The sequence below is a fragment of the Dama dama genome, chromosome 12 (assembly GCF_033118175.1).
Source record: "Dama dama isolate Ldn47 chromosome 12, ASM3311817v1, whole genome shotgun sequence".
In the NCBI taxonomy this organism is placed as follows: domain Eukaryota; kingdom Metazoa; phylum Chordata; class Mammalia; order Artiodactyla; family Cervidae; genus Dama; species Dama dama.
Window position 1 is genome coordinate 50,831,209 of NC_083692.1, and position 21,909 is coordinate 50,853,117.

The window sequence follows — 21,909 nt, forward strand, 5'->3', positions numbered from 1 at the left end:
AAGCTTGAAGTTATACTCTCCCTTGAAGAAAATTGGGTGATTGGCAACCAAGAATTTAACACATAGCAGAAAAAATCAGTAGTAGTAAAACTACAATCCTACAGTAGCTCATATTCATTCATATTTTCTCACATTCATCATTGTTATGGCTTTAGGAAAAGTTTTAAAACACTGAAAGGAAAAAAATGTGAGCTGATTGTTTTCAAAGTTTCAACTTTAGGGAAGACTGAGAAAATAAGTGTTTCAGGGTATTAGAATTGTTAGAGAGAGGTGAGACTGGCAAAAACCAAAGACTCTATAATAGTGCTATCCTGTTGTAAATTCCTCACTCATAAATTTAAAACATTTGAGTAATTTCTGTTTTTGTCTGTGTAGTCTCTTAGGATAGAATTTTGTAAGTTAACTGGTAAACTTTTCTTTTGACCTAAATTTGTCCTTTCCAGATTTCAGAGAGTCCATAATTGTAATATAAAAGGGTTTATTTCATGTTTAGCCGTTTTACTATAAGCCCTCCAGTAGGCTATAGTCTGTAGCCTATTTTATATCTTTAGTATATAGTATCTGATTAACAGTATAGATTTAATAAAATTTTATCAAATTTTGTATATTGATTTTTATTTGTTGCATCAAATATACCCTCTATACTTATGTCCATACTTAATATATTAAAATGTTTAGAAAAACATGTTTTAAAATAGTCTTCCTTACATACATGACCATGTTTAATGAGAAACCTGGTGTGGACAGAATGACTCTGATTTGACCAATAAGTCTTTGTGATTGAGGCTCTTTTTCACAGACTTCACCTCCCACCGTTTACATTGATACAGAATTATTATCCAAAGTCCATATACATTAGGGTTCACTCTTGGTGTTTATACGTTCTTTGAAAGTGTCTCAGTCATGTCCAACTCTTTACAACCCCAATCGTCTATACAGTCCATGGAATTCTCCAGGCCAGAATACTGGAGTGGGTAGCTGTTCCCTTCTCCATGGGATCTTCCCATACATTCTTTGGGTTTTGACAAATATATGATGTGTATCACCATTATAGTATCATACAGAATAGTTTCTCTGCCCTAAAAATCCTCAGTGCTTTGCCACTACATCCCTCCCTCCTCCACTGATCTTTTTACTGTCTCCATCGTTTTGCCTTTTCCCATCATTTTGTGTCATGTGGAATCATACAATACATTTCATATTGGCTTCTTTCACCTTGTAATGTACATTTAAATTTTTTTCTGTGTCTGTTCATGGCTTGATAGCTGATTTCTTTTTCTTTCTTTTGTTTAAATTATGGTTAAAAAAACATAAAATTTACTCTTTAACCATTTTTTTTCTCTTAGCCATTAAGTGTAGTATTAACTATATTATATTCATGTGTGACAGATCTCTAAAACAGTTTCACCTTGTAAAACTAAAATTCTATACTAATTGAACACCTCCCCAGATCTCCCTCTAGCCCCAGACAACTACCATTCTACTATTTCCATGATTTTGACTACTCTATCTCATATAAGTGGAGTCACATAATATTTGTTCTTTGCAGTAGCTTATTTCACTCAGTATAATGTCCTCAAGTTTCATCCATGTTGTAACATGTAATAAGATTTCCTTATTTTTTTTTAAAGGCTGAATAATATTCTGTTATGTGTGTATGTGTGTGTGTGTGTGTGTATATAAAACATGTTTCCTTTATCCATTTATCTGCTAATGGACATTTGAACTACTTGCACCTCTTGGCTGTTGTGAATAATGCTGCAGTGAATATAGGTGTACACCTGTCTCTTTAAGGTGGTGCTTTTGATTCTTTTAGGAATATACCTGGAAGTGGGAGAGGCCTTTCTCTTTGACTAGAAACTTTTGTCTTTGAACTTCCTGGTCTAAAAATAGGCCCCCCTCCCCTCTCTGTATATCTTTATCCTATCCAATTTTTCTTACTAATACTTAACTTTATATTATAATTTATGTATTTTTCTCTCATAGTAAAATGTTAGTTCCATGAGATTAAGAACTTTGTTTTATCCACTCTTTTATTTTTAGAACTCATATTTAATGCCTGTAACATAGTTCATTTCAGTCGCTCAGTCCTGTCTGATTCTTTGCAGCCCCATGGACTGCAGCATGCCAGGCTTCCCTGTCCATCACCAACTCCCGGAGCATGCTCAAACTCATGTCCGTGCAGTTGGTGACACCATCCAACCATCTCATCTTCTGTCGTCCTCTTCTCCTCCTGCCTTCAATCTTTCCCAGCATCAGGGTCTTTTCCATTGAGTCAGTTCTTCGCATCAGGTGGCCAAAGTATTGGAGTTTCAGCTTCAGCATCAGTCCTTCCAATGAATATTCAGAAATGATTTCCTTTAGGATTGATGGGTTGGATATCCTTGCAGTCCAAGGGACTCTCAAGAGTCTTCTCCAACACCACAGTTCAAAAACATCAATTCTTCAGCTCTCAGCTTTCTTTGTAGTCCAACTCTCACATCCATACATGACTACTGGAAAAACCATAGCTTTGACTACACAAACGTTTGTCAGAAAAGTAATGGCTCTGCTTTTTAATATGCTGTCTAGGTTGGTCATAGCTTTTCTCCCAAGGAGCATGCGTCTTTTAATATCATGGCTGCAGTCACCATCTGCAGTCATTTTGAAGCCCAAGGAAATAAAGTTTCTCACTGATGCCATTGTTTCCCATCTATTTGCCATGAACTCATGGGATCGGATGCCATGATCTTAGTTTTTTGAATGTTGAGCTTTAAGCCAACTTTTTCACTCTTCTCTTTCACTTTCATCAAGAGGCTCTTTAGTTCTTCTTCACTTTCTGCCATAAGGGTGGTGTCATCTGTATATTTGAGGTTATTGATATTTCTCCCGGCAATCTTGATTCCAGCTTGTGCTTTCATCCAGCCCTGCATTTCACATGATGTACTCTGCATGTGAGTTAAACAAACAGGATGACAATATACATTCTTGATGTACTCCTTTCCCATGGAAATCAATTTGTTGTTCCATGTCCGTTTCTAACTGTTTCTTCTTGACCTGCATATAGACTTCTCAGGAGGCAGGTAAGGTGGTCTGGTATTCTCATCTCTTTAAGAAATTTTCACAGTTTGTTGTGATCCACACAGTCAAAGGCTTTGGCATAGTCAAACCAGGGGTCAAACCCGGGCCTCCCACACTGCGGGCAGAATCTTTACTGTCTGAGCCACCAGGGAAGCCCCTGAAACATAGTAGGTACTTAATAATAAAAATGGAAAGGATGAATAAATTGGATAAAGTGGAAAATTTGTAGTAAATGTGCCTGTATTTAAATATATTTTTTGTTGTTGTTTTTCTCATTTTTTTCTCTTCCCCTTTCTATTTTCAGAATATGAGTGATGCTATGGCAGTATTGCACAAACTACAGACAGGCTTGGATGTAAATGTAAAATTCACTGGTGTTCGAGTCTTTGAATATACACCAGAATGCATAGTATTTGATCTTCTTGATATTCCTTTGTATCATGGATGGTTAGTGGACCCTCAGGTAAGTACAAAATCTTAAATTATATGAACACAAATATCATAAAAATTTATTAATTTGGCAAAGTAATCTAGGTTTACATTTTCTGATACTTATATTTTTGTGCTTTTACATGGAATTAGCCACATTGTGAGGTTAAGAGCACAGTCCTCTAGAGTGCTAAATCTCCTCAAGACTTCTGGCTATAATTTCATGGAGTTAGAGGCTGACTACAGAGCTGAGTGCACATCTTCACCAACACCTATTATTGTCTATCTTTTTGATTGTAGCCATCATAGTAGGTGTAAAGTTGTATCTCATTGTGGATTTGTTTGCATTTCTCTAATGACTAATGTTGATTATCTTTCCATGTACTTATTAGCCATTTGTATATCTTTAGAGAAATATCTGCAAATCTCTTGGCCATTTTTAATTGGACTATTTGTCTTTTTGTTACCGGGTTCTAAGAGTTTTTTGTATATTTACAATATATAAAGTATGTAAGTATAAAGTATATACTTTTAGTGCTTACATTTAGGAGTTTGATCGATTTTGAGTTGACTTGTGTATGTGGTTTGGGGAAGGAATCCAACATTATTCTTTTGCATGTGGTATTCAGTTGTCTCACTCTCATTTGTTGAAAAGATTATTCTTCCCCGCAGTGAATTATCTTGGCACTCAGAATGATCTTTGTGAAATAAACCCTCCCCTTTATCCCTGTGCCCTACTCCTTTCATCAGAAGCCTCCAGTGTAACTAGAATAAGATACAAAATCTTTTTTTTTTTAATTTTCGTTAGAGTACAGTTGATTTACAATCTTGTGTTAGTTTTAGGTTTACAGGGAAGTGTAGTCAGTTATACATATATCCACTGCTTGTTAGATTCTTCTCCCATATAGGCCATTATAGAGTACTGAGTAGAGTTCTTTATACTATACAGCAGGCCCTTATTACTAATTTATTTATATAAAGTAGTGTGGATATGTCAGTCTCTCAATCTCCCAATTTATCCCCCCTTCCCCTTCTAGCCCTGGTAATCATAAGTTTGTTTTCTACATCTGTGACTCTAATTCTGTTTTGTAAATAAGTCAATTTGCACCATTTTTTTTAGATTCCACGAATAAGTGATATCATATATCTGTCCCTATCTGACTTACTTCACTTAATATGGCAATCTCTGGGTTCGTCCATGTTGCTGCAGATGGCATTATATCATTCTTTATAGTAAGATACAAAATCTTTATTAGAATTTTTATGATACACTGCATAATCTAAACTCTGTCTCATGTCCAGTTTCGCCTCTTATGTAATTCTCCCACCTTTTTACTGCCCTCCAACACCAGCTGCCTTCCTATTTTTGAGATATACAGAGCTCATTTCTAGCTCGGGTTTTTGTACTAGCTGATTGCCCACTGTGGAACACTGTTTTACTGCCCTAACACATTGTTCTCCCATATCTTTCCATTTCTGGTCTCCTCATTATTCAGGTCTTAGATCAAATATCATCTTGTTAGAGAGGCCTTCCCTTGTTGAAATTAGTCACCCTCCTTTTCCCAAGTCATTATCTAGAATTGTTTATTTACTTGATTAACTGTCATCTCCCAGTAGAGTGTATATTTTGTGAAGGCTAGGCTCTTATTGTTAAGAACAGTGCCTGGCACATAGAAGATTCTCAGTAAATATTAACTGATGAAATGAAACATTCATGCATGCATTACCTACAGAGATGGAGAGATCATATAGCAAAGATTTGGCAGTGTTTCTTCACCCCTGTCCTTTAAAGGTAACTGGTATTTCTGAGCAGTGAAAGGCTTGCTGTAAGCAGACATCTGTTTATTTATTTTGGCACTCTGACTCTTGAGAACATCACTAAAAAGTCTAGACATGTCCAGCATCTGATTCCTCCAAGGTAAATCATTTTGGATCCTGGCAAATGGCAGTGCCAGGTAGCCTAGATTCTTGAGGAAAATGAACTTATGGCCCAAGGGACTTAATTCTGAGTTCTTAAAAACTGGATTTAGATTATCCCTCTGACTGTATGTGTAGCTGCATATTGTCTGGCAAACAGTTGAATTTATAGGCTTAGAGAAAAGTATACTCTAATGTAGGATACAAATTGTTCATCAGATTTTTCTGGTCTGCACAGTGGTTTTCAAAATCTTGGGCCTGAGAGCTGTGCTTTTTATCTATTTTTACTTACTTGTTTCATGAGTGACGGATTTTAAGCTGAGAAAGAAAAAAGAACAAGGCAAAAGCTTAAAATCCATAGGTTTCTATGAAATATCTCTTGGCACTGGCTAATTCTTTGTATTCTTTGAATATGTGTACTGCAAATAATTATCTTGCAAATAAATGTCATTCTCTGGATGGTAGATGGACACTAATTCAGCCACTGAGAAGGTATTTCTCCATTATTGATAATTAATTCTTTAAGTGCAACATTTGAAGCCAGATAACAGTGAAAATCATACATTCAGTGTGCTGAAAGAAGACAAATACTAGTCATTTCCTGTTCCCAGAAAAATTCTCTCAAGAATGGAGAGAAATAAAATCATTTTTAAGATTGGCTTCATCTTTTTAAAAAATATTTATTTATTTATTTGTCTGTGCCAAGCCTTAGATGCAGGATCTTTAGTTGCAGCATGTGAACTCTTAATTGCAGCATGTGGGATCTAGTTCCCTGACCAGGGGTCTAACCTGGTCTCCCTGTGTTGAGAGTGCAGTCTTAGCCCCTGGACCACCAGGGAAGTCCCTAAAGTCGTTTTTAGATTAATTGAATTAAGATAGTTTCCTGCCAGTAGACCACTGTTGAGGGAAATTCTGAACAAGGATTTTGAAAAGAAAGAAAGTGATCCCAGATGGAAGAGTGAGTGGAGAGAAAATAACATGATAAATTTAAATCATTGTTGACTATATTAAAGAATAACATCATCCTTTACAGTTTAAAAACATTAGCATATGAAAAATAATAAGCTGGGAGAAGGGTAAAGTTTTCTAATGGCCTAGAATTAATTGATCAAGAAGAGAATATTAAGTTCTAAGTTTGATATGATAAGGGTTGATATTATAGTTCTTATAACTTCTCTGTCCAATATGGTAGCCAAATATGGCTAGTTAAATTTAATTAAATATTTACTTCCTAAGTTTCACTAGACACACTTTAAATTGCTCAGTAGCCACCTGTGACTAGTGGGTATCTTACTGGGCAACAAAGATTTGGAATATTTCCATTATTATAGCATGTGCAGATGGATAACGCTCCTTTAGAATAACCATGAAAAGAATAGAAAACATAGTAGGTAACTTCTGGATTAGTAAAAGGATTAATCCAAAAAGAAGAAAGAAGAGGTAAAGAAAGATAGAGCTGATGGGAAAGAGAGAACGGTAGATTTAATATATTCAAATATATGAATAATTATAGTAATATCAATAGGACTAAATGCTGTAGTTAAAAGTCAGTGATTCTGAGGTCGGATTAAGACATATATATTTGCTGTTACAAGAGACATATATAAAATAGTCTAAAGTTAAACAGAATGATTGCAGATAGATAAAAGAGATGCCATACATTGCTAATCAAAAGAAAACTGATGTACCAATAGTAATATCAGAAAGAATAGACTTTTGAGTCGAAAAGCATTACTAATGACAAAATGTTTAATTTGCTAAGAAGATATAATCATTTCAAGTGTGTATGTGTCTGGAGACACCTGGAAAATAAATACCCTGATTGACTGTTTATTCCTTGGACTCATGGGAATCGCCACAGAGAGTAAAGGTCAGTTTTTAACAATGGAAAACAGAATTTGTATGCATCTAATAACATAAGCTCCATGTACATAAAGCAGAATTTAATAAGAAGAAAGAAATTTGTCATACTGGAAGCTTTTAAAATACTTTTCACTACAATTGATAGAAGCAGAAAAGATAACCTAATAAACATATATTCTTTTCAAAAAATTAATGAACTGTTAATTTTTGACTAATTCTAGATTTATAGGAAAGTTGCAAAGATGGTATTCAGAATTCCCATACATTCTTCACCCAATTTCCCCTACTCTTACATGACCATAATGGATGTGTCAAAACTTAGAGATTTAATGTTGGTACCTTACTATTAACTATATTACAGTTCTCACATTTCACTGATTTTTTCACTATTTTTTTTTATGTTCCAGAATCCAATTCAGGATATTATATTGCATTTTAATCATTGTATCTTCATAGTCTCCCCTTGTCTATGCTGCTTTCTCAGCCTTTCCTTGTTTCCTATGAACCTGACTATCCATTCTTTTTATGCACTAATGAAATTTATACAACTTGACCTAATGCTGTTATAAAGCCAAGTTTCAACAAATTTATAAGGATTTAAAATAAACGAAGTGTAAAATTTAAAAAAAAAAAAAAAAAAGGTGTAAAATAGTCTCTGACCACAATGTAAGTAATCTAGAAATCATTAGAAAAAATCAGTAGAGACTGTTTGAGTCAAAAACTCATAATGAAACAGTATATTTTAAACTACACAGCAACTAAATCTTTATCAAAATTTGTGAGATTTAGCTAAAACAGTTTTTAAAGCCGTAAAAGTCATATATTAAGGGATAGTAAAAGACTAAAAATTAATGAGCTATGTATCTATCTTAAGAGCAAAAGTATTAAAATAGAAAATAAATATATAATAAAGAAGACTAGCAAAGCTAAAATTCTTCAAAACAAGCTTGAAGAAACACTTAAAAAAATGGATACCCAAATGACCAGTGAACATATGAACTAGTCATCAGGCAAATGCAAATTACAGTCAAAATACACACATCAGAATGGCTAACATTTAGAAGTCTGACAATACTAAGTGTTGGAGAAGATATGCAATATAGAGAATTTTCATTCCATGCTAATGATAACATAAACTGACTACCTCCTTTGGAAAGCAGTTTGGAGTTACCTAGTAAAGTTGAGGATACGACTCAGGAATTTGACAAGGCACATTTACTAGAGAAAATCTAGATTTGTGAAACAGGATAAATGTACAAAGAGAGTTCATAGCAGTGTTATTTGTCATCACCCCAAACTGAAAACAACTTGAATATCCATCAAAAGATGAATGAATAACTGTTACATTCATACTATGGAATGCTATAGTACAATGAAAACAAAGAACAGCTTCTTACCACTACATACAGCTGCTTAGTATAATATATATTTGCTAAACCATCTATTTTATTCACTGCTTAGTCTTTAGTTTCTCTAATAGCACGTGGCACATAGTAGTACATAAAAGACATCCAAATGAGTTAATTGATGAAATGCTAATGTAGAGATTCTGCCTATGCAAACTTGAAATCTTTGTATTGTTCATCGCTAGTCTATAGAAGTACAACTAATTTTTATATATTGATCATGTATTATTCTAGGTGTATTTTTGTGGATTTCTTAGGATTGAAAATTCAGTACTTTGGAAAGACTTAATGAAGTTGAATACTGAAGATAGTTGCTGTAATCAGTAAAGATATTCCAAAAAATAATGAAAATCTAAAGAGATTATACTCTCAAACTGCTTCTTAAGGGCCTAAGTTTTCATTTTAAATAAATTAAAACTGGAAGGCATATTCTTGTGTCGTTTATATAGAATCATAGCCAAAAGATCCACTTTCAAAGAAACAGCCTTATTTTGGCTCTGTGTCAGAAAGTTGACAAGTGAATACAGTTGTGTTTTAAGTTAACATGAAATGTTTAAGATATGTATATAATATTTTCCACAGTTCTCTGCTTTAACTTATTCAATTAACTTATCTTCAGCCAACCATTAGTACACTTGTATGATTAAGAGGCTTTTACCATCCTTAAATTTTCCAGAAAGAGAGGAAATAAATTATAGCCTAAAGAAGTTGTTCTCAAACTTTGCTATACTGCAGTGGAATGAAAACTTAGATACTTGAGAAACAACTTGAGTCTTGAAATCTTTTAACTTTTTAAAACACTCTCTGTTTAAAAACCACTGTTCTGTTCCTTGTGCAAATCTGTTGGTTCTTGTAGTATTCTAGAAGATCATTTGGATATGGAAAGAGAATATTGCCCCTCTTATTTTTTATTTCATTGTGTAAATTTATGTTAATATATTAAGTACATGTAAATAACTTACAAATATATTTTAGGAATGGGAGTGCAATCAAAGTAAGTTGTTTAGACAACAGACATCTATTTTTTTTCTTCAATAGTCAAAGCAAAGTATAATGGAAGGAGAGTAGAGATGCCCAATTTTATTGTCCTATACTTTAAAAATTTGAATTTATTTTTCTGCTGTACCTCCACAGACAAAATAAGAATCATGAGGCAAATATTTTCCCTTAAGAATATATATTAACTTTCCTTTAGGGAAGTAACATTAGTTATGCTTACTTGTATCTCCAGTATACTTTGCTAGGAACTAAGTAATAAAATGGGAAAACCTTGTTAACCCATAGATTAACATCTTTTAGATTTGCCTTGCTTTAAATACAGAACATTTGTTTTTCAATTTAAAAAAATGGGATTGTCTTAATTTTCTTCCTGAAATAGATTACTTTTTTTATTTTAATCACTTAAATACATCTTTACAATCTTTAGAAATAAAGTTGTATATAATAATTCCATTTTATAATTTTTTGCATAATTGAAATATAGCTAAGCAGTATTTTTCATAGTATGCTATAGTGAGCTATAAACAAATTTGAAGACTGTTGGGTGTTGATTTTAGTGATGATTTTTTTTCATAAGTAATAATTTTAAATTTAGTATCGTATTAGAATAAAACCCTCAAGAGTGATGTGGGTTTTTTTGTTACTGTTTTTATAATAACTTTATCATGATTAGTGAGACAGTCATTTGTTTTCTAGATTGATGACATTGTAAAAGCTGTTGGTAACTGCAGCTACAACCAGCTAGTGGAGAAGATCATCTCTTGTAAGCAGTCAGAAAATAGTGAGCTGGTTAGTGAAGGTGGGTGAGTGCTGCTAATACCTGACTTATTCTTGGCAGAATAACTTGTCTTATAATTTAATATCTTTTAAATGTCTTAAAAACAACTTCTAAAAATAAAAGTGATGCTACCTGTGGGAATTAAAAGAAGTAATTATTTTAAAAAAAGAAGTAATTATTCATAAAGGTGCCAGTGAAAGGTTTTTCCTAGAACCTTTTTTACTTGCCTTGTAAGATCAGGCCTGGATTCTAATAAAAGTCTTTGGAATCACTTGCTATCTTTGATATTGCCAATTACCAGGGGTTACTGATAATTGCTCTTTTAAAAAAGGGTTATTATTTGGGAGTACTGAGGGAACTTTATAATTCATCCTAAACACTTTAGTTGACTGAGTGTGATGTGTGTTATGGTACTCATGTTCATTTTAGTAGAGCTCTGCCTTATATTTCAGTATAATATAGTATGTTAAAGTTCTGTTCTGGATCAGAGTACACTCTTGATCATCAGTTTTCCTAATTCTTAGCTAAAAGTAAGTATTGCTAAATTCATCAATATAGAAGTGGTTTCTTTCTTTTTTCTTTTTTTTAAACTGTGTTCCGGTCAGTGAAGGGAAGAGCAGATTTGAAACCAAAATGCTGTCAGGAGCCATAGCATTTGGTATAATTTCCCCAACACCCACTTCACTTTTTCATAAATATACACAAATACTAAGTTTCCTGTTCTTCTCGGGTTGAAGGACTAACAGAAGAAAGAGAAATAGTGAAAAGTAGGTGATAAGCTTCATCTTTCTGTCTCAGACACACTTCTTTCACATGAAGTATAATAAAAATCGATTATAATCACTATATGTTATAAAATTAAAGCTAAGTGACTACAAGAGTATCTAAGAACATATGAAAGAAGATATGTAAGTGAATCTCAAACTATATTGGTTAATAAGAACCCAACTGATTATTGCTCAATTGACTTCCCTGGTAGCTCAGATGGTAAAGCGTCTGTCTGCAATGCAGAAGACCCGGGTTCAATCCCTGGGTCGGGAAGATCCCCTGGAGAAGGAAATGGCAATCCACTCCAGTGCTCTTGCCTGGAAAATCCCATGAATGGAGGAGCCTGGTAGGCTACAGTCCATGGGGTTGCAAAGAGTTGGACACGACTGAGCGACTTCACTTTCACTATCCAGGCATAAATATTCAGGGATATTGATGATTGATTTGTGTGACACCTCTTTCACTACAGCCTAAGACAGCAAAGTTTAAATTTTAGGGGAGAGAAGAGCAAGAAAAGCTGTCACAAAAAATGTCTTCCCTTAGTTAACAAAATTCCACTCACTAGAACCTTCCATTCTTTATCCATGCTCTGTAAATATTCTTAGAAAGCAGGCTACAAAGAAATTACCTCTCTGTGGATTCCTACTTTCTCAGTAACTTTCAGTATGCTATTCAATAATAATTGAGAGAACAATTGGATCTGGAAAGTGTTAACAGATAAAATGATAGCCAATAAGTGATATTTGGATGAATATATTTATGAGGTAAGAAACTATAGGAAACACTATTAACAGCATTTTCACCAAGTGAGGCTGCATTGTAACATGGGTAGCACTTATTACACCAGCAGAATGAATAGCAACTGAAAAACAGTCTGTTCCTCACTTCTCCTTTTTCTCAAAGTGGTTTTACAGCTATTTAATATTATTATTTCTCTAGCATTGATTTCTGGGATAATGAAAAAGGTAGCTAATTTGTATAATATTGATAACTTGAGAAGAACATCTTGGTAAAAACAAGAAGGAATCTTCTTCCTCTTTAGCGGTACAGAATTTCTAGGTAATATATACCAAGCTGATTAATTCCTTGATATATGAATTTTGTAATGGTGAAATTGTGCTTATCAGATTTCCATTTCAAAGAAAAATTATATATGGAATTCAATACAGTTAAAAAGCTCAACTAGTTTTTTGTTTATAAGAAATTACAAATATGTAGTCTGTTTGAAATAAATATTCAGTCTCAGTGGCTGCATGTATAAAGGCACTATGACATCAGTAGTGAAATGAAAGACCACAATGGACCTTTTTACTTATATAACGTAGCAGTTAGCTTTCCTCCATTTTCTTTTTTTTTTTTTTTTCCATTTTCTTCATCATATTTTCTTGGGTATATTATTCAGCTGAAGAAGTCTGCTTTCTTTTTCTATTTAGCCTTACAATTGTAACTTTCCTTCTGAATCATAAAATATCCCAAAATGTTTTATTATTTCACTCTGTATTAAAAATTATTGAACTTTGGCCTTAGATGGTAACTGCTTTTTTTTTTTAATTCAAATGTTTCGTTTCCGTAAGGTACAGAATACAAGAAATACTTTTACTATCATTCTTTTTTTATGAAAAAGAAATATTATTTAGCTATCAGTCAAATAGAATTAGACATCCTTTCAACTTCTTTCAGAAAATATTTGTTTTCTTCTGATGGCAGTATCTCGTAAGTAAAAGTTCAGAACTTTTTGTGTACATAGAATATTTATTATTTGCTGCCTCTTTTGGATGTTAATATTTTTTTGATTCAAGTTATAATGATGGGTTGTAGCATGGCAGCAAAAGTCAGCAGGGAAAAAAATAGCTCATTACTAGCTGCCAGACTCCACAAAGCTTGTCATTAATTCTAGGTGCTCTCTCAGGAATAATTTCTTTAACAACTGTTTCTAGATTTAAAAAAAAAAAGCTTAAGGAAATTTTTCCAGCATATTCACTTATTCAAGTACCTATTGAGCCTTTATTATGTGCCATAAACACTGAAGATTGTAGTTTGAGCTCATATTATTTTTGATTAAATAAAATTGATTTCCTTTTGTTTTTCTTTCTCTTTCATTTTGAAAAAACTCCAACCCATAAAGTTGGAATAGCAAAATGAATGTGTGTATATGTATGTACATACATATATATGTTTCATCTAAATTCACCAATTACTAATGTATTCAAGTTTTACTTCCTTTCTGTATTCACACACACCCACAATTTTTTTCCTAAATCATGTAATAATTAATTGCAAATATTATAACACTATCCATTAACTCTCCAGTATTTGTCTTCTAAGAACAAAGAATATTCCTCTGTAATCACAATATAATTATCTCAGGAAATTTAGCATTGATATACTACCAGTATCTAACGTACTATTTATATTCAAAATTCCCAAGTTATCCCAATAATGCCCCTTATAACTTTTAAGCTTTTTCAATACAGGCTTCAATCAGGTATCATTTAATTATCATACCCAACTTAGTCTCCTGTAATTTAGAACAGATCTCTATCTATTTTTCTTTTTGGTCTTTTGTGGTATTTACTTTTCTTTATAATCCAGCCTAATTGTTTTATAAAATAGTCCTCAATTTTGATTCATTTGATTGTTTCCTCCTAAGTAGACTTGTGTTAAATATTTTCAGTGTGGTTACTACATAGGTGACATTGTGTCTTTCCTAGTGCATCAAATCGAGTGGCATATCATGTCTGACTATCCCATTGTTGGTGATGTTCAAATTTAATTAAGGTGATACTTACCAGATTTTTTTATTGGAAAGATGCCCTTTTCCATTTGTAATTAATACATAATTGCTTATATTATGCTTTGAAACTCCATAATTTGTTTAGTTATGAAAAGTTAAAACTAAATTAGGCTTTTGAATATGTCACTGTTACAAGTTGGTAGAAGAATTAGGAAACACTTAAGTCTAAATTAAGCTATGCTCTGTGGTTCAGGAAGAAATAAAGTTCAGTTTACATTTATAATGCAATAAATTTGCATTTATAATGCAGTAAATTTTTTAACTTAATGCCAGTTAAGTTCCAATCTTCACTTTGCCATAACTAGTTTTATGTCCTTAAGCAAGTCACTTCTTCTCTCTGAATCCGTGTCCTGATTGTTAGAAACAAATAGCTGAGAAAGACTTTTCTAGGGTTAAATTTTGGAATTTATATATGAAAGTAATATTGTACTATAGCTCCACTGAATTTTTGTATCTTTTTGAAACAGTTTTATGGAGAGGATGTTGTGTGAGTGTGGTATGGAAGGGACATTTAGAAACATCTTTCTGAAAGAAGTGTTTAATTACATGAATATTCTAACAGCAATGGTACTTCTCACAGAGACATAATGCTTACATTTTAAATGTTAGATAATAGTAAGTGTTTTAGTATATAACTAATACGTTTCACTTAGTAACTTAGTACTTAGCAAAGTAATGATAATAATTAAGGGGAATCTTATTTCTAAATGTATAAAACCCAAGAAGTTGCAGATGTGCTATAAGTTTCCTTTGGCTGTGGTTTTCTGTATAACTTTTTGCACTTCCCCTCCTACTTTACCAATTCCTTGGAATAGCTTGGTATATTGGTAACTTTTTACAACCAGTTTGTAGCTAGAAGTGCTGTGACTTGACACTGAAAGTGAGGGATAGGCCCTGTCAACTATAAATTGACACTTGCCTGTCAACTACAAATTGGCACTTGCTGAGAGCATTGCCAGCAAGTGAAGAACAACAGCAAGGGCATTAGCCATCTGTCTGTGCTGCTGCAGCTGCTGACCTTCGACACTCCCTGAAGGGAATTCAGTGTGGAGAGTGAGGGAAACTGGTGTAACAGGTCTTTAGATAGTAAGGTATTTTCAGGAATGATTTCATGATCCCAATCTTTGCATCTCCTCATATCTAGAAAAGCACTAAATCCCTTCATGGTGACATCAGCTCCTTGTGACTAGCAGAAAACCTTTTGTAAAATGAGTGCTTGGTTGCATTGAACTCCCCCTTCACCAAAATCTTATATTATTACCTTCCTCCACTAGCTCTTTGGACCAGTCTCTCAGAGCTATCTGAGGTGCTGTCTCTTGGGCTGCAGTCCTCATTTTGCCCCAAATAAAACTTAACTCACAATTCTAGAAAATAAAGTAAGGGATGATAAGGGAGTGGAATAAACCTATATTATACAGCTGCCTCTGGCCCTACCAAGTTTCTACCAACTTTTTTTTCAATTTTTTGTTGAGGTGTCAGTTTCTTAACACAGATTCATCTTTACTCCCTAATCTGCACTTCCCTGCTCACTTAAAAAACTTTTAAGAGCATTCTCCTCCCCTCCATTCCTTTTTAAAGAAAGGGAGCAAAAGGAGAAAGGAAAATAAAGAAGGAAAGAGAGAAATACAGGCTTTTAAAATATTTATACAATTGATTTTCATTATTACTGAAAGTTATGTCCTGTAAAGTTGCTGTGAACACTGAATTAGCCAATACCAAACCACTACTCTCAAGGGAAACACAAGATTGGGTAGCTGTGAGCTTCTGGTCACATTTTCTTCAGCTTGTCAAGAGATAACCTTGTTTTTTGTGTGTGTTCCTGTTTAGAGACACCTCTGTTGACTCATAAACATTAAACTCATAGCCAACAGCCCTGTAACTGCCTGACCGAAGCTGTAAAAAATATGTATTCTAAGGCACATCACAACCTTTGTGTGCTTAGGAACACTAACTTCAACATTATACTTAGGAACCATTTTACGCACTAAAAATCACCCCAAAAAAGCACAAAAATTTCACAAAATGTGAAAGTGTGGCATTACATAGAACATGAAAATGACACTTCTTCACAGTATGAGAGCTGAAACAAGAAGGCACAGTGTTGCTTATTTTGCCTTCGGTGGGGAATGTGCATATTGGGTAACTCAATTTTTTTGCTATTTTGTACATACTTAGGAATGCAATAAGTATTTATTTTTGGAGTTATAAATTTTAGATAGACAAATTTGCAGATATGAACCCATGTTAATAATGAGGATCAACCGTACATACATATCTTTTAAATTAAACCCCAGAAAGCTTCTTTGGATTTCATTATGTTTGAAAAGAAAAGAGATGATTTCTATTTCTGATTTTAATATATCTATATAATGAGTGGCATATGTTGGAGGAGAATAGAATAAAAATGTCATTGGTTACCCCACTGTTTTCTGTTAGGTTTTATGCCTACCTTTAGTTTTAAGGCATGAATTGAGCAGTTTGTGAATGGAGAATTATCTGAGATCTTTGTCAAAATCTTAAGCAACTCAGTTTCTTGAAGCTGCTTTTAATTTCTAAACACCTATCCTTCGGGGAAGAGGTTGTTAACGTACAACTTTTGCTCCTACCCAGTTTTTAAGTTGCTAACCCTTGCCTTCTCATTTGTTATATTGGGTTTTATTTTCATTTTTTTTTTTTTTTATTAGTTGGAGGCTAATTACTTCACAACAAGTTTTATTGTATCTGTTTCTTTTATTGAAATTCTTTGCAAAAGTAGGTGTGGTATGAGTAAGTGCATTTATTGATAAAAAGAATTTCAGATAATTATTTCTTTAGCCTGGAATTGTCAGACATATCTTCCATAGCAGAATAATAAAGAAGAATCTCCAGTTTGGCACCATCATGTTATAATAGAAAAGTCTTACTTTGATTGGCCTTTCTTCATACTTGGAACACAGTGTAAATAGAAAAACTTTTAAATTTTGAAATTATTCTTCCATTTAATATTATGCATTGGTTCCTAGGCTTTGTAGCTGAGCAGTTTCTAAATAACACAGCCACTCAACTGACATACCATGGATTATGTGAACTAACTTCAACGGTTCAGGAAGGAGAACTTTGTGTGTTCTTTCGGAATAATCATTTTAGCACCATGACCAAATACAAGGTATGATATAGAAATAGCTGTTGTTATTCTGAACTAAAGGAGCTTGATTTAGAGGTGTCTTACAATCTGCTTCAAAATAAAAAAATTTAGCATAATATTCTTTAACCATCAAATTACAAAGGTAATTATTAATTCTTTAGAGTGGAAATCAGTTTTTTGTATTTATTTAGGTCTCAACTCCCTTTGCACAGATTACTGCATTGAAACGTATTTATTTTCTTTCTAAGGAAAAAGAAGATAAACCCTAGAGATAGAACTAGGATGACTGCTGATGATGGATGTTTACATTTGAGATCTAAAGGACTTTAGAGGAAAGAATCAAAATTTGTTGCATGATAGTGTTTTCTATTATTATAGTTATCAGTGTGACTTTAAATTCTTTTCATTGTGCCATTTATGGCTTTGCCAAAAAAAAACTTACTGATTCATCCCTCTTGTCATCTCTTCAGCCCTTCCATTTTTAGAGCTGCCACTTAATTCAGGAGTTCATCAACTTATCTCTAGACTTCTGTGGCAGAATATTGCTCTGATCATGTCAGTAATATAGCAAAAATGTTCAGTAGAACCCAGTTCCTAGAGGATAAAAATGCAAGATATTTTCTACTGTCCCCTTGTGCCAACACTTTGCTTCAGCCATAATGGTCTGTCTACTCATTAATAACCCTTCATCTCCATATACACTTTATGTTTTCCCATTTATGCACCTTTATTGCCATTTCTTACTTGTTAATCCCTCTGTTTACATTCTCACCCCCCTTTTCTTTAGAAGATTTATTGATTTTTTTAAAATTCTATACTTTATTTATTTATATTTTAGCTGTCCTCAGTCTTTGTTGCTGTGCATGGGCCTTCTTCAGTTACAGCGAGCAGGGGTTACTCTCTGGTTGTAGTGTTCAGGCTTCTCATGGCAGTGCCTTCTCTTATTGCTGAGCACAGGCTCTAGAGCGCCATCTCAGTAGTTGTGGCGCATGGGCTTAAGTTGCTCCACAGCATGTAGGATCTTCCCGAACCATGGATCAAATCCGTGACCCTGCATTTACAGGTTGATTCTTTACAACTGAACCACCAAGGAAGCCCCCATTCTCACCTGTTTTTGCCTATCCAGTTTTCACCTATCGTTTAAGAAGCATTTCAAATACTAACTCTTCAGTAAGCTACTTCTTTTCTCCTTAAACCAGTGGTTCTCAACCCAGATTGTATGCTAGAACTGCCTAGCGTACAGTTTTAAGGGAGCTTTTAGAAAAATCCCAATGCCCAGATCCCACCATGATCTCAGTTAAATCAGAATCTGTAGAGGTGGGACCTGGGTATTCTTAAAAACCCTTTCCAGGTGATTTTTTTAAAGTTTTTAAAATTTATTTTTGGTTGTGCTGGGTCTTTATTGCTGCCCATGGGCTTTCTTTAGTTGTAGCAAGTGGTGGCTACTCTTCCTTGTAGTCATGGGCTTCTCATTGCAGTGGTTTCTCCTGTTGCAGACCACAGGCCCTAGGTGCTCAAGCTTCAGTGGTTGTAGTGCATGGGCTCAGTAGTTGTGGCATGCAGCCTCAGTAGTTGAGGCGTGCAGGCTTATTGAAGTCAAGAATCTGACTTCATGTTTCCTTCAACACATTAATCAGTGAACTGTAAAAAGCAGTATAAAATAATGATTTGTTTGCTTATATAGGAATACTCCATAATCCTAGCTTTCCTGCTCTGCTCTTTGTTATAGCAAGGGTTTATTTGTATAATTGCCATATTTAAGCTAGATGTGTGATAGGTATGGACCCAGATTTATCCATATTCCTCAGAAATCTAAGGCCAAAGAACTACAAAATCAGAATTATTGCTACATAATAAATACTGCTAGGTCATCTTGCTTTATTTTACCTTATCTCCTCAAGTCCATACTTTGTTCATTCATTTAATAAAATATCTATTGGGCATGATTATGACTGGGTGCTCAGCTAAGTACCAGGACTGCAGCTTGAGCAAGGCAGCTCCTGATTTGGCAAGGGAAACACACGTTAAATAACTGCACAAGTAGTTATCATTTCTACTGAGATTTACTCTGTAAAGGCTGCATACAACATACTGTGAGTACTTTTATTAGACTTATAACCTATTTGAGAATGTCAGGAACAAAGAGGGGTTGCAGTTAGCTAAGCAGATGGAGCATGTGTGCAATGCCCTGAGGAGGGAAATAACCTAACTTTGTAAGGAGTTCAAAGAAGGCCTATGTGACTAAAGCATAGAAAATAGGAGGCATGATGTAAGGCTCAAGAAATAGATACCAGATCTTGTAGAGTTCTCAGTTAAAAGGAAAAATAGGGAATTCCCTGGTGGTCCAGGGGTTGGGACTTGGCGCTTTCATTGCCAGGGCCTGGGTTCAATCCCTGGTTGGGGAACTAAGATCCTATAAGCCACAGTTCAGTTCAGTTGCTCAGTCATGTCCGACTCTTTGCCGACACCATGGACTGCAGCACGCCAGGCTTCCCTGTCCATCACCAACTCCCGGAGCTTGCTCAAACTCACGTCCATCAAGTCGGTGATGCCATCCAAAAAAAAAAAAAAAGAAGAAATAGACCTTGGTCTCCTAAGGGCCTAATGGTTCCTTTTGTTCTCTCTCTCTCTCTCTTTTTTCCTTTTGCTTATTAGCAGGGGTGAGATATTTCAGATGAGAAAACAAGGTCTCTGGCTATCATTGGTGATTGTTTTAGAACTTCCCAAAATTGAACTTTAGATGTTACCTTTTTTTTTTTAATCAAGGCCATACCCCTGACCTGTAAGTCCTTTAATAGTCATCTAGGTATTTGCAGTTTTCCTATGTGGTTGGAAAGAGTGTCCCTCTCCTAGAACTCATTCTACATTAGATCTGTTTCTGGATTGAGTATGCATTTCTGTGACGTAATGATAGCTGAGGGAAGGTGTGCATCCTGCTATTTCTCTACGTCTAAGTTTTCTCAATGAACCTTATTTCATGGCTAAACAGTATATCACTAGTGGTGATACCCTTATGTAACATTAACACATTATTGACTGAAAACCTATTAATGCCATAGACATTAGTTTCTGCAAAAATCCCCTGGTCAATAATGTGTTGAGATGCTTTGGACTTCGAGGCAAGAATGGACATGTATTTAGTTAGGAGACGATTGTAGGAGGGCAAATAAGAGATTGTAGTGACTTGAACTAAGATTGTAAAGAACTAGAGAGTAGACAGATTCCATAGACATTTAGGAGATATAATCAACCAGATTTGGTCATTAAGATGGATAGAAATTATTTCAAGCATTTTTTCTGACCACAATGGTATGAAACTAAAAATCAGCCAAAGAAAGAAAAATGAGGGAAAAAAAATTACATGAAGACTAAACAATATGCTACTAAAAAACCAGTGAGTAACAATGAAATCAAAAAGGAAATTACAAAACATCTTGAGACAAATGACAATGAAAACAACTTTACAAAATCTATGGGATGCAGCAAAAGCAGTTCTAAGAAGGAATTTTATAGTAATACAGGCTTCCTCAAAAACAAGGAAAATCTCAAACTACTGAAGCTTCCACCTAAGAGAAGTAGAAGAACAAAAAAAATCTGAAGTCAGCAGAAGGAATAAAATAATAGTGATCAAAGAGAAAATAAAACAGAAATTTTAAAAAATAGAAAAAAAAATCAGTGAAACCAAGAGCTGATTGTTTGAAAGTATAAACAGCAAAATTGACACCTCTAGCCAGGCTCACCAAGAAGAAAAGAGAGAGGACCCAAATAAAATAAGAAATGAAGGAGGAAAAATAACATCCAATATTGTAGAAATTTTAAAAACTCATAAATTCTGTGAATATATGCCAACAAATTGGGAATTCCTAGAATTCCTAGAAAAAATGGATAAGTTTCTGTAAACAAGTTTGTCAAAACTGAGTCAAAGTGAAACAGGTAATTTGAACAGAATGATCTCTAGAAATGAAATAGAATCTATAATCAAACAAACCCCCAAACCAAAAACTCCTGGCAAACAAAAAAGTCCAGGACCAAATGGCTTTACTGGAGAATTCTACCAAACATGCAAAGAAAAACTTATCCCTTTCAAAGTATTCCAAAATATTGAAGAGGAAGAAACACTACCAAAGTCATACTATGAAACCACCCCTGATAGCAAAACCAGACAAAGATACCACAAAAAAAGAAAATTACAGGCCAGTATCTTTGATGAATATAGTTGCATAAATTCTCAATGAAATATTAGCAAACTGTATCCAGCTATACATAAAAAAGATCATTACCATGATCAAGTTGTATTCATTCCAGAATTGCAAGGATGGTTCAAGATATGCAAATCAATGAGATGAAAGCCACTTGATCATCTTAAATAGGTGCAGAAAAAGCATTTGGTAAAATTCAACGTCCATTCATTCATGATAAAAGCTATCACTAGGAGCTTCCCTGGTGACTCAGTGGTAAAAAATCTGCCTGCCTATGTAGGAAATATGGGTTCGATCCCTGATCTGGGAAGATCCCACTTGCTGTGGAACAGCTAAGCCCAAGCAACACAACTGTTGAGCCTGTCGTCTAGAACCTGGGAACCACAACTGCCGAACCCACATACCACAGCTACTGAATCCTGTGTGCGCTAGAGCCTGTGCTCCACAAGAGAAGCCCATGTATTATAATGAATAGTAGCTTCATTCTCTAGATGCTTGCCACATCTAGAGAAAAACCTGCATAGCAACAAAGATCTACTGCAGCCAAAAATAAATAAATAAAATTATTATTT

General features: G+C 34.2%; 1 protein-coding gene across 5 annotated transcripts in view; it reads left to right on the forward strand.

Annotated features, from left to right (window-relative positions):
- MINDY2 (MINDY lysine 48 deubiquitinase 2) overlaps positions 1 to 21,909 on the forward strand; it is an 84,878-nt gene that overhangs the window by 36,484 nt on the left and 26,485 nt on the right. For 4 of the 5 annotated variants that reach the window (XR_009695119.1, XR_009695118.1, XR_009695117.1 and 1 more), the window contains exons 4-6: positions 3,365 to 3,523; positions 10,371 to 10,473; positions 17,017 to 17,159. Coding sequence is in view for 2 of the 5 variants with exons in the window: in XM_061157257.1 (XP_061013240.1) it covers positions 3,365 to 3,523; positions 10,371 to 10,473; positions 17,017 to 17,159 (405 nt within the window). In the remaining 3 variants the exon portion in view is untranslated. The remainder of the gene's footprint in view (positions 1 to 3,364; positions 3,524 to 10,370; positions 10,474 to 17,016; positions 17,160 to 21,909) is intronic. The other variant, XM_061157258.1, reaches the window with a different exon arrangement.